The sequence below is a fragment of the Lemur catta genome, chromosome 15, assembly GCF_020740605.2.
Source record: "Lemur catta isolate mLemCat1 chromosome 15, mLemCat1.pri, whole genome shotgun sequence".
NCBI lineage: Eukaryota > Metazoa > Chordata > Mammalia > Primates > Lemuridae > Lemur > Lemur catta.
Window position 1 is genome coordinate 35587086 of NC_059142.1, and position 12032 is coordinate 35599117.

At 45.7% G+C, this 12032-nt stretch overlaps 1 protein-coding gene across 1 annotated transcript in view; it reads left to right on the forward strand.

The window, feature by feature from the left end:
* TTLL6 (tubulin tyrosine ligase like 6) overlaps positions 1-8124 on the forward strand; it is a 28179-nt gene extending 20055 nt beyond the window's left edge. The window contains exons 12-14 of the mRNA XM_045526263.1: positions 2337-2706; positions 3190-3455; positions 7387-8124. Coding sequence (XP_045382219.1) covers positions 2337-2706; positions 3190-3455 — 636 coding nt within the window. The 3' untranslated portion in view covers positions 7387-8124. The remainder of the gene's footprint in view (positions 1-2336; positions 2707-3189; positions 3456-7386) is intronic.
* The last annotated feature ends 3908 nt before the right edge of the window (positions 8125-12032 follow it).

The window sequence follows — 12032 nt, forward strand, 5'->3', positions numbered from 1 at the left end:
GAGTTCCAGTTGCTCCATATCTTTGTCAACACTTGGTATTAACTGTCTTTTACAGTTTAGCCACTCTAATGGCTATGTTGTGATATTTCGTTGTAGTTTTAATGTGTATTTCCCTGATGCCTACTGGTCATTCAGGTATCTTTCATTGTAGAGAGTCCATTCAAGTTTTTGCTCCCTCTCTTTTTTAATAGGATTGTTTGCCTTTTTATTATTGAGTTGTAGGAATTCTTTATATATTCTGGAAACTTGCCTACTTTTTCTTTTCTTTCTTTCTTTCTTTTTTTTTTTTTGGAGACAGAGTCTCAGTCTGTTGCCTGGGTTAGAGTGCTGTGGCATCAGCCTAGCTCACAGCAATCTCCAACTCCTGGGCTCAAGTGATCCTCCTGCCTCAGCCTTCCAAGTAGCTGGGACTACAGGCATGTGCCACCGTGCCTGGCTAATTTTTTCTGTATATTTTTTATTGTCCAGCTAATTTCTGTCTATTTTTTTAGTAGAGACGGGGTCAGCTCAGGCTGGTCTCGAACTCCTGAGCTCAAATGATCCACCCGCCTCGGCCTCCCAGAGTGCTAGGATTACAGGCGTGAGCCACCGTGCCCGGCCAGGTGGTATTTTTTTATTGCGTTGCCTGGGATCCTCTCCTCCCTCCCCGCCACTCACACTACCTCACCCCAGCATGTGTAGTTTATGAGTCAGCCAAACTGCACATTAAAGGATTTCCCCTTCCACAATTTGCACCCTAGCTCTCTGAATTCTCTGACTGCTTCAAACTCTATCTTTTCACATCTCTTGCTGCCCATGTTATGGGGATTATGGGTGTACTTGGAGAAAAAGCTGCAAAGCTTCAAATCTCATTAAGTGAAGTTCCTTTTTTTCCAAGAATAGGTTTCTTGCTTGATACTTTATTATGCTGGAAAAAAAAAAAAGAATAGGTTTCAACCATTCATTTCACCCTATCAATTCCCCAAGATATAGACATGCAGATTGCCCCACTACAAATAACACCGCAGTGAACATCCCTCTATATGTTTTTAAAATTATGATAAAATATACATAACAAAATTTACCATTTTAACCATTTTTAAGTGTACAATTCAATGGCATTAAGAACAGTCACAAATGTATGCAACTATCACCACTATCCATTTCCAGAACTTTTTCATCATCTGAAACAGAAACTCTGTACCCACTAAACATAATTCTTCATTCTGCCCTCACCCCCAGTCCCTGGTAACCTCTATTCTACTTTCCATCTCTATGAATTTGACTCCTCTAGGTATTTCATATTAGTGGAATCATACAATATTTGTCCAGTTTGTTTCACTTAGCATAATGTTTTCAAGGTTCATTCATGTTGTAGCATGTATCAGAATTTTCTTCCTTTTCAAGACTGAATAATAGCCCATTGTATATATATGCCACATTTTGTTCATTCATGGCTTGGTAGACATTTGTGTTGTTTTTGCCTTTTGGCCATTGTGAATGATGCTGCTGTGAACATTGGTGAACATGTATTTTTTAAGGGACTCTCTAATAACTTCTTTAGTATACATGCTTAGCATAGACTTGCTAGGTCACAGAGTATTTGTAATCTTACTTTGCCAAGTATTTCTAGATGGTTCAGAATGGCTGTACCATTCTACATTCTAGCAGCAGAGAGTTCCTATACCTCTGCATGCCCACCAACACTGGCATTACCCAGCCTTCTAATTTTTGCCAGTCTAACAGCTGTAAAATAATACTTATTTTTCAGATTACCAGTCTCTAGTATTTATAATCTTCTCCATGTTTAAAGACCTCCAGAGGAGGCTGTAGGTTTCTCTTCCATCTTCTGCCCTAGTATAACCAATTGGTGGTTAGAAAACTATTCGGACCTAATCTTTCTTGCTGCTAATGAACCCAGCTCTTTTTTTTTTTTCTTTTTTTGGAGACAGAGTCTCACTCTGTTGCCCCGGCTAGAGTGCCGTGGCGTCAGCCTAGCTCACAGCAACCTCAAATTCCTGGGCTTACACAATCCTTCTGCCTCAGCCTCCCAAGTAGCTGGGACTACAGGCATTCGCGACCATGCCCGGCTAATTTTTTTTCTATATATTTTTAGTTGTCCAGATAATTTCTTTCTATTTTTAGTAGAGACAGGATCTTGCTCTTGTTCAGGCTGGTCTCGAACTCCTGACCTCGAGCGATCCTCCTGCCTTGGCCTCCCAGAGTGCTAGGATTACAGGCATGAGCCACCACATCTGGCTGAACCCAGCTCTTAATCTGTTGGTTTTAATCAAGAATAGCATAGGAAGGAGCCCTCTACTTTCCACAGTCTCATTTTGGACTATCTTCTCTTCTAGCCCTTAACCTCAGTAGAAACCTCCCCAGAATCCACCACCCAGATCTCAGCCTCCCCAAAGTCTCTGCAAGCCTGGTCCACATCCGCCAGCTCTGAGTGCAGCAGCCCAGAGATTGATGGGATGGTCTCCTTTAAACACAACCAGCAGCAGATCTCCCAGCAGTGCATCCAGGAAAAAATCCCAAAAACTTCTCTGTCTACAAAATCCCTTAGCTTCTCAGGTCGTCTGAACCCAAGCTGGGTGTCACTAAAGAATGACATGAAGAAGCAGCAGCTGATGTCAGAACTATTCACCAACGTTCACCCGAGGAGGAAGCTGTCTGTGTTTCCAGCTCACTACGACACAAAGCTGGTGGCCAGTAACCAGTCACGTGAGTGCCCTTGTGTCCAGGGCTGTGCCAGGAGCTTAGGGGTGAGGTGAACCAACAGAACCAGTCCTAATCTGTGAGGACCCCCCAGTCTGGGAGCAGGGACACAGCTTCTACCCTCAAGGAGACCGCAGTCTGATAGTGGAGCCATAGTCCGTGCCCTTAGGTGTCTCTAGTCTGATTGGGAAGACAAAAAGGTAAAATAAAATAGAATGATATGTCTGAGTCCACTTTCACTTTTCAATATTTCCTGGTTCCTTCAGATGAGGCCCATGTAGCTGTGTCTGTCCTGGGTACGGACGTTAAGTATGGAAACTGGGGCAGGAGAGCTATTTGGAGGAAAAGAGCAATGGCTGACTCTATACTAGTTCAAAGAGCTTCAGCCACTCCCAGACCATGGGATCCTAGTGGGAGGTGGCCTTTACCAGGAATCTGTGCTGAATCCAGCAGCACACGTAGATGATGCCGATGCCTTTGCCTTTCCAGAAAACTCCTCCCTGCCCATGGATTGTTACTTCCACAGCCACAGCTCTGGTGAGAAGAGGCAGCTGGATGTGCCCTCCCTCCTCCTTTTGCAGAGTCCTCAAAGCTACAATGTTTCTCTGAATGACCTGCTGGTGGCCACTCCAGCCCGCCTGGACCCGAGGCCCAGCAGAAGCCATACAGGTGCTGTGAGGGACCTGAGGACACAGGATCGGGAAGCATGCAGCCACTGCCTGATCTCTGGCCACAAAGGATGTGAGAGGAACTAGGTAGGCCTCCCCATATTCCCTTAATGTAGTTAGTGCATTGGCAGGCACTCTCTGTATTTTTCTGGAATGCTGGGTAGGTAGGAGGATGGAAGGACTAATGGAGACATATAAGTAAGTGGACAATTAAGACTCAGATCAGTCAAAATGTGACCCCTGTGCTTTGTGTATTTCTGATCCGACTGGTCTGCCCTCTCCACAAGGGGCACTTTGCATTGTCTTCCACTTATGGCTAAAATTGAGGGAGTCCAATGTGCAGGTCCCAGAAATAGAACCATGCCAACCACCAGGGGTTGATTTTCACACCCTTCACACTGAGCCAGCCTGGCCTAAGTCCCTTGCCCCAAAGGCTAGCCTGTAATGGGGTACGCTGAGGGGACCAAACAATAGGACAGTGGACCTAAGAAGATGTGGAACCAAAGACCTTTGAGAAGCTTTGATTCCACCATGTGAAAGGACCAATGACATAGTCAGAGCCCTCCGTCAGAACTTTAGTGCTTCTGAAAGAAGGTTCTGTGTAACAACTTAAGAGAACGCTACAGCATAGCATTGCATGGGGTAGAGGGAGCTGTGCTGCTTGGCTGCCTACAGAAGAAGGTTATAGATTGTCTCCCTCACCCTTGCCACCTAAGGCAGACTGTGCCCAGACGCTCTGACCTGGCCCCCTTGTGCCCAGTAGCTCACATGGCTGGAGGGCCTTTGAGGAAACATCAGCCCACAGTCATCACCTTGGGTGCTTGTAAAAATGCACATTCCAGGGCCCAGTCCCAGAAATTCTGATCCAGTAGGGCCTGGCTGGAATGTCCAGGAATCTGCATTTTATGAAGCTCCTTTAGTTGATTCTGATACTCTTCTCCCCATGCTCAGAGAAGAATTGGGTCTGATGTTCCCCAAACTTCCCTGCTGATAAGAATCATGGCCGGGCCTTGTTAGGCCTGTAGTTTCGCAGACCACACACACGCTGGAAATTTTGGCACACACAAGAGGTCTGGGATGGGGCCCTGGGAATTCATCTTTTGGTCAGGTATCTTGGGTGTGGGTGGTAAGAAATGTCTTGCATCTACTCCCAGGCCTGGGCAGAGAAGCCTGTGACAGCTAGCCCTGACCCATGGGCCTGTCATTGGAGTGAAACTCCCTGGTCCTTGTGGAGCTTCCCATCACCCCACTGTCTTAAGCACAAGATGCACAATATGCTGGTACTGGAATTTTAAGTAAAGATGCTTACTGATATATTGTTATTTCTGTTCCTACTATTACAAAAAGGGATGGTGATGTAGCAGGTTGAAATGAAAACTTGTCTTCAATAGGACTATTAAAAATAAGAACAATCTGAAGCCACACAAAGAAAAGGAGGTGATAATTAGACTGAGAGGGTGTGATAAAGTGCACTGACCATTGAATTTGGCTCTGAATCTCGTAGCAGAAAAGGCCAAATATAGCATTCTGTTTTGGTCTTTTTTTGTCTGTCCAATCAGAAAAGAGCCTCCCTAGTGGCATGGATTATATCTCTACCATCAGACCAGGGGCTCCCTGAGGGCAGGGGCTGTGACCCTTCCCCCCAGACTGGGAGCTCCCCAAAGATTAGGACTGGTTCTGTTGGTTCTTCTTCCCACTAAACTCCTGGCACATCCCTGAATACACGGGCACTCACTTGCTTTGGGCTATAGTGAGTTCCATATCCCTGTAGACACTCGGCATCAGTTTGGGTTGTAGTGAGCTGGGAATGAGGAGAGCTTCCCCCTTAGTTGAATCTTGGTGAATATTTCTGACATCAGACGCTGCTTCGTGCCATTCTTTAGTAAAAGCCAGCTTGGGTTCAGACTCCCTGAGAAGCTCTGGGATTTTGTAGGCAGAGAAGGTTTCAATATTTTCTCATAGATAAGTAAAAATAAGTTAAGTAGTTCTCTAGGAGAGACTTTTTTTCCCTGGCTCTGATTTTTAAGAGCAGTGTACCATGTGGAGTCTTGTAGACCTTTACTACCATAGTTGGCAATGTCTGAAGGCACTGCCATACTTTTTGTTAATATTAATGATGATAATAGTTACCCTTTTGTTTTATTCTTTGTTTTTTTTTGGTTTTTAAAATTGTTTTGTTTTGTTTTGAGACAGAGTCTCACTCTGTTGCCCAGGCTAGGGTGCAGTAGTATCATATAGCTCACTGCAACCTCAAACTCCTGGGCTCAAGTGATCCTCCTGCCTCAGCCTCCCCAATAGCTGGGAGTTCAAGCTCATGCCACCATGCCCAGCTAATTTTTCTTTCTTTCTTTTTTTATTTTCTGTAGAGAACAGGGTCTTGCTGTGTTGCTCAGGCTGGTCTCAAACTCCTGGCCTCTAGTGATCCTCCCACCTTGGCCTTCCAAGGTGCTAAGATTGTAGGCATGAGCCACCACACTCAGCCTTAGTTACCCTTTTTTTCTAGCCTACTGTATAGGTGCCAGCACTCTTCTAGATAAATATTTTATCTAATTTAATTCCAATCACAATTGTATACTTTAGAAAAGAAAAAACTGAGGCTCAAAATGCATAGGCTTAACATTCAGAAGGACCCACAGCTTTTACCTGGCAGAATAAGGATTCTAGTCAGTTGCTTCTGATTCCCAAGCCCCACGTTTTTGAAGCCACCCTATTTGTCTTTCAAGTGGCGCTTTTCATATTAGTCTTTGGTTAGAGCTGAGGATACAATTAATGACTGTTGAGTGAAGGCATTTCTGCAGGTAGCAGATAGCAAAGTCCAAGCAGTCCTAGAATGCCATGTGGGGTCACCAGATCTCAGAGCTGGCCCTCTGCTTTTAGGCCAAATAATGGTTTCTGAAAATTCTCTCCAAAATAATCAGGGCATTAGGACTATACATAAGAAAGCAAACTCACAGAAGACTAATTATATACAACAGAATGCCCATCTACTAATGCATTGATTCATAAATGGAGCAGGGTGTGGTATGGGAAGAGGGGTTCTGCATCATAAATAATGGTTGAAGGAGAGAAGGAGGAGCAGGTGGAAGTCCCAGTTGTGGTTCAGGGGTTTCCTTGGTCAGTGTCATAACATTAACACCTTCCACGTGTCAGGTCTCCAGACCATATCTCACGGAATCCTCATGCTGCTACTGTGAGGTTGCAAAGCAGATGTTTGCAGGTGAAGATAATCAAAGTTTTGAGGACATTAAATAACTTGCCCAACCTCACACAAGTGATGGACTCTGGACAAAAAGCCTTGTCCTGACCCACGTGAGAAATGGAACCCTGACAAATTCCTCCATTTTTCTGCATGTCACTATAATCTATCCTTCTTCTGGACCCACTTTCACAGTGGGTTCGCCACAGTGTCCAGGGTGTGGATCTGTATAACAGTTGAATTCGAAGGGATAAATAAATATAAACCATCTTGTAGGATTTTAATGGTAAGTCAGTGGCGTGGTAAAGTGGAAGATGATGTCTCATGGAATAAATGGTAGTTGCACTGAGAGTGATGATGGTGATGATGGTGATGATGATGATATTGTGCTGATGGTGATGAGCCCAGCATGGACTGGACCAAGACACACTTGCTTTTGGTGTACTAAAAACTTTGCATATATTATCTCAGTCCTCAAGGCATTGTTATTCTCTCTTTTCAAACGGGAAAACCACACTTAGAGAGGTTAAGTAACTTGTCCAAGGGCTGACAGCTCCTTAACCACTATCATATATAATCTCCAGCCAACCATATTGGCAGCTCTTAAATGATCCATATCAAATGTTTGGGGCAGGAAGCCTGCAAGAATGCAGGAGAATGTTGTGTAGGTAAAATGAGCTTCTGGTGACCGCTGATGTGAATCACCAAAGCACCTTTTGATCCACTAGACAGCAATGGTGACGATGAGTTAATTGACTTTAATATTCTGGAGGTCATTTTAAAAGAAAATCTAAGAAAAATCTTTTTTTTCTTCTTCCCCAGAACCAGGCTGTATCTCTGCCATTTTTTCCTTCCTACCTCTTACTCACTCGCAGGAAATGATTTGTCTCTTCCCACGGTATCTCCCATGTTCACAGAATCGACTGAAAGTTTCATTTCCTCATCTAGATGTCTTGATCTTACAAATATCTCCCATCAGCAGCACTGAGGCTAGCAGCCTTGCCTCTGTGCCCACCCAGTTGGCCTACAGTGCTACCAGACTGCAACTTCTGCGCGTTGATGGGTGCTGCCCCAAGACTCACCCTGGTTGCCCTACCTGTGGCTCTTCTCTGGGTCCCTCATATGGCACCACCATCCAGAACATTTCCCCGGTAGGAATCATGTTTCAGAGATGGGCTCATGATTTCCAGGAGTCCAAAGCCCTCAGGTCACTGCCAGGACTGTGCCAGTTAAGCCTTCATCTCCAAAGATAAAACACAGGGACAGGGCTGGACATGATGGAGAACTCTGAGCCCTGGATGAGGGAATTGAGGCACTTGCAACTTCGCCGGGTAAAGACCAGACCTCCTCCCACTCTAGCGAGCCCAAAGACCTGCCACCTTGGTGCCCAAACATCTTCCCGCTACCTCCCTTGCCAGCCCAACTCAATCTCGCCAGCAAAGGCAGAGGTGAGGCAAGAGTATCCAGCCTGAAGGTCTTTCTTCCGTCGACATGCAGAAACCATGCACCACCCCCCCGTGTCCATTAATAAAATAAATTGCCATGCTCAATGCTGGGACGAGTAGCCTGATTCAGAGGGAGAATGGGAAGGGGAGGTGGGGGAGATAATTCTCCTGAGCACCCCTCAAAAAGCTCCAGTTACATTGAATACGTGGCAGAGCCTTGGAAGAATATCTCGGGTGAATAGTGTACCATAGGCCCTGCCCTCCTTGCTGGTTAATTGACTTTAATATTCTGGAGGAGCCCAGATTCTGAGATGGCCCTCTCTGTGACAGTGGCTCTGCTGACTCTGCCCAGCACAGGGCCTGGCTAGACCCCAGGCATAACATCTTTCCACGTCTGCCAGTTCCCTCTCTGCCCTTTCCAGAAATGGGATACAAGATTTTTGCTTCACTTGCTCTTCCTGAGTTGGATCCCTGGTGAGAGATTTGGAGAAGTCTGGGCAGGGGAGGAAGAAGAAGTGAGGTCGGAAGACAAGCTCCTGCTTCACGATGTTGACCCAGCTTTGCCTTATGGGCTCCCAGGGGGATGAATTTCTGGCCTCAAGGATGTCAGGGGAGTCTGGGATACTTGAAGCCCACAGTATCTCTTAGGCAGAAGATCTTAATCATCCAAGATATTGAATGGAGATGTTAGACTCAAGCCATTTGTGTTCAGCCATGAAACACACATGTACACAACATCTGCATCCCCATCTGGGCCTGGCTCTCAAGGATCCTGGTACAGTGTTCTTTGCAGTAAGTCAAGGCCCTCCTGGATGGCAGAAGCAGCAGGCCTGGTTACCACAGGCAGATGAGTAAAGGCTTGATTGTCACCTCAACTTCCACTTCACTGGCTCTTTCCCGATGCCATTCACAAGGCTCAAAATAGACTGATGCAAAATAGATGAGGCCACTTTTCCTATTGTTGTTCTCAGGTTGCCAGCCCAAGCAAAAGATGTAAGACTTGCTGGAATGGGGCTTCCTAGAAGCTCTACATCTCTCCCCTTTTCTTCCTGGTCACTAATCCCAGCCAGTCAAGGGATTCTGAGCTGATAAAAAGAAAGTCTTTTAATAAGGTGAAGTCAGAATTATTTGTCTTTCTAAGGAACACTTTGGAGCCAGCACTTTTGATCCTACAGACAGGGTATGCAATCCATGCAGTTGCACAGGGCCCTGCGCTTAGAAGGGCCCTGCACTTGGGTTAACATTCTGTTGCCACGATCTTGAAAGTGTGAATAATTTCTGAACAAGGTACCCTGTGTTTTCATTTTGCACTGGATCCGCCCAGTTATGTAGCAGTTCCTGCCTGGAGGCTTTAACAGCTCTGGGTTATCCAATGAGGAGGCAAAAATGCCAAGCTGCCTTCGTAGCTCCACAGAACAGACCTCCTGGCTGCTCACCCTTAGGGCTATGCAGAGCAACTGTTGAATGCTTTTGGGGGACAAAAAATGCTTGTGGCAGTCCTTGCCCCTATAGCATGTACAGTGGGGGAAGGCAGGTCCATAGATGACTAGCCTGAGTTAAGTGCCACTAAAAAAGAGTGTCAGTAGATGAGAAGGAAACACCTTCATTCCCAGCTGGGAGGACCACATCCATTCATTGGAAGAGGTGATGTTTGAGGTGGTAGCAGGAAAGGATAAATTGGGTTATAAAAAGTGGATATAGGGTGTGAACTGAGGTATAGAGGCCTGGAAGAAAATAAAAACAACCCTGAACATGATTAAGAGGTAAAGTCTAGTCTACTTTGGCTGGACCAGAAAGGAAAATTGGGAGATGAAGTTGCCAGGCACCCTTCATTCATGTCACTCCCTATGATAGTGATTTGTTTGTATGGCTGTCTCACTACTGGAATGTATTATGTCTTAAAAACAAATTTTTTTTTTTGAGACAAGGTCTCACTCTGTTGCCCAGGCTGGAGTACACTGACACAATCATAGCTCACTGCAGCCTCTAACTCCTGGGCTCAAGGGATCCTCCCATCTCAACCAACAGAGTAGCTGGGACTACAGGTGCATGCCACCATGCCCAGCTAATTTTTTTGTACAGACAGGGTCTCACTGTGTTGCCCAGGCAGGTCTCCAACTCCTAATGAGCTCAAGCAATCCTTCTGCCTTGGTCTTCCAAAGTGTAAGATTACAGGTGTGAGCCACCACACCTGGCCTCTTTACATATTTATATTCCCTAGTTTTAGCCTAGTACCTAGGCCATAATAGGAATTCAGTAAATATTTACCAAATGAATTAATATGGTGGAGAGTCTAAAATGTTATCCTGGGAAGTGTTTACCTAACTTACTGGGCAGTGGGAAACCACTGAAGGTTTTTGAACGAGAGATTTTATTTAGTGTTATGAAGATGAATCTGGTAGCAGTTGGTGGAATGGCTTGGCAAGGGGAGAGGCCCAAGGTGGGAGAGCAGTGGGAGGCTTGTGCAATGGTCCAGGCTTCAAGCCCTTGCAACCTCTATCAGGGTGGCCTGCGAAAGAAAAGGAGGCAGATATACCTCAATAAAGCCAGGAAGGTGGGAGAGGAGGGGGAGGCAGGTGCAGAAAAACATCAGAGAGCTGGAACTTAGCAACTGAATTCATGGGAAAGAGAAAGGGAACAATAGAGCAGGCTTCAAAAGAACTGAATCCCTTAAAAGAAAATAGGAACATTGGGAGAAGGAGCTTTGGGGGGATGGAGATTAGGGTATCTGTTTCTTAAAGCAATTGGAAGAATTCCTGTCCCCAAATGGATTTAAAATAGCAACACTGAGGGAAGTTCCCAAGTACAAAAGCAATGTTTCCGATTTGTTAAAAATAGCTGTCTTGGACTGGGCAGGTTCTCTGATCCCCAAGATCAGAACAATTTCGGCAGCTTAAAAAACATGTGGTTCTCCCTAGACCTAATTAATCAATGTGGGAGAGGGAGGAGGTTGAGTTGGATTTTAAAAGCTCTCCAGGGAGTTCTGATGCACAGCCAGGTTTGGGAGTCACTTATCTGGGTTACCCCCACACTGGACAGCCCCTAACCCACCTCGGACAGGCTGGGTAATTCTTGCTAGCGTTAAACAGGTGATTTCAGACTCCAGTTTTCCTTCCACCCTGGCAGGAAGTGTAAAGAAGGAAGATTGGCAGCTGTTGCAAGCATCCTGCCCACCCCACCCCCACACCCATACTGAATGATTACATGAGCTGAATGTAATCATTCACAGCCCTTGTCTTTACAGCTGGCATGTCACTTAGCTTAATTACAGCACACAGTGGTATTTCAACTCGAGGAGTCTAAAAAAGCAATAAAATGGGTTTTGCAAATTGTTAGGAAGGCAATGAAGATCTTGAAACTGCAATTTACTAAGCATTGCTTTCAATTATTTTGCATTCTCCAGTGATGACTCTAAGTCATTAACTAGCAGCCTGGGAAAGCCAAGGGGCAGTGTGCAGGGTATTTCGTATCTCCTGAATGCACACTGTGTGCTGGGGAGGTGGCTGAGGCTTCGGGAGTTACCTTGGGTGTGGGAGGGGATGTGATTGTTCTGAGCACATGTTCTTCCCATCAGGCACCTGCCTGTCATGCTTCCGCCACAGTACTCTCCAACCATGAGTTCTGACCGGTCTAGGGTGATCTTCATCAGAGATCCCCTTCCCCTTTACTCTCCAGTATCAACTACTGTCCCCAGAAAGCATGAGGAGAGACGTGTAGAAAGCACAGCAAGTCCTAGGCGCGGTGGCTCACGCCTGTAATCCTAGCACTCTGGGAGGCCGAGGCGGGAGGATAGCTCCAGGTCAGGAATTCGAGAAGGCACAGCAAGTCCTTTAAAGGTCTAGGATTGGTACCTGGTTTCTTTGGCTCTCTGGCTCACTTCTTTTCCCACCATACTTCCTGATTCTTCTTAGTCCTTGGGTAAGTATTTCTAGGGCAGTCGTTTTAAAGAGAAAGACTGTGGTATCCCTCCACCACCTGCTTTTCCAAGCCTGAGAGGCTTGTGATAATAATTTTATAAAATGG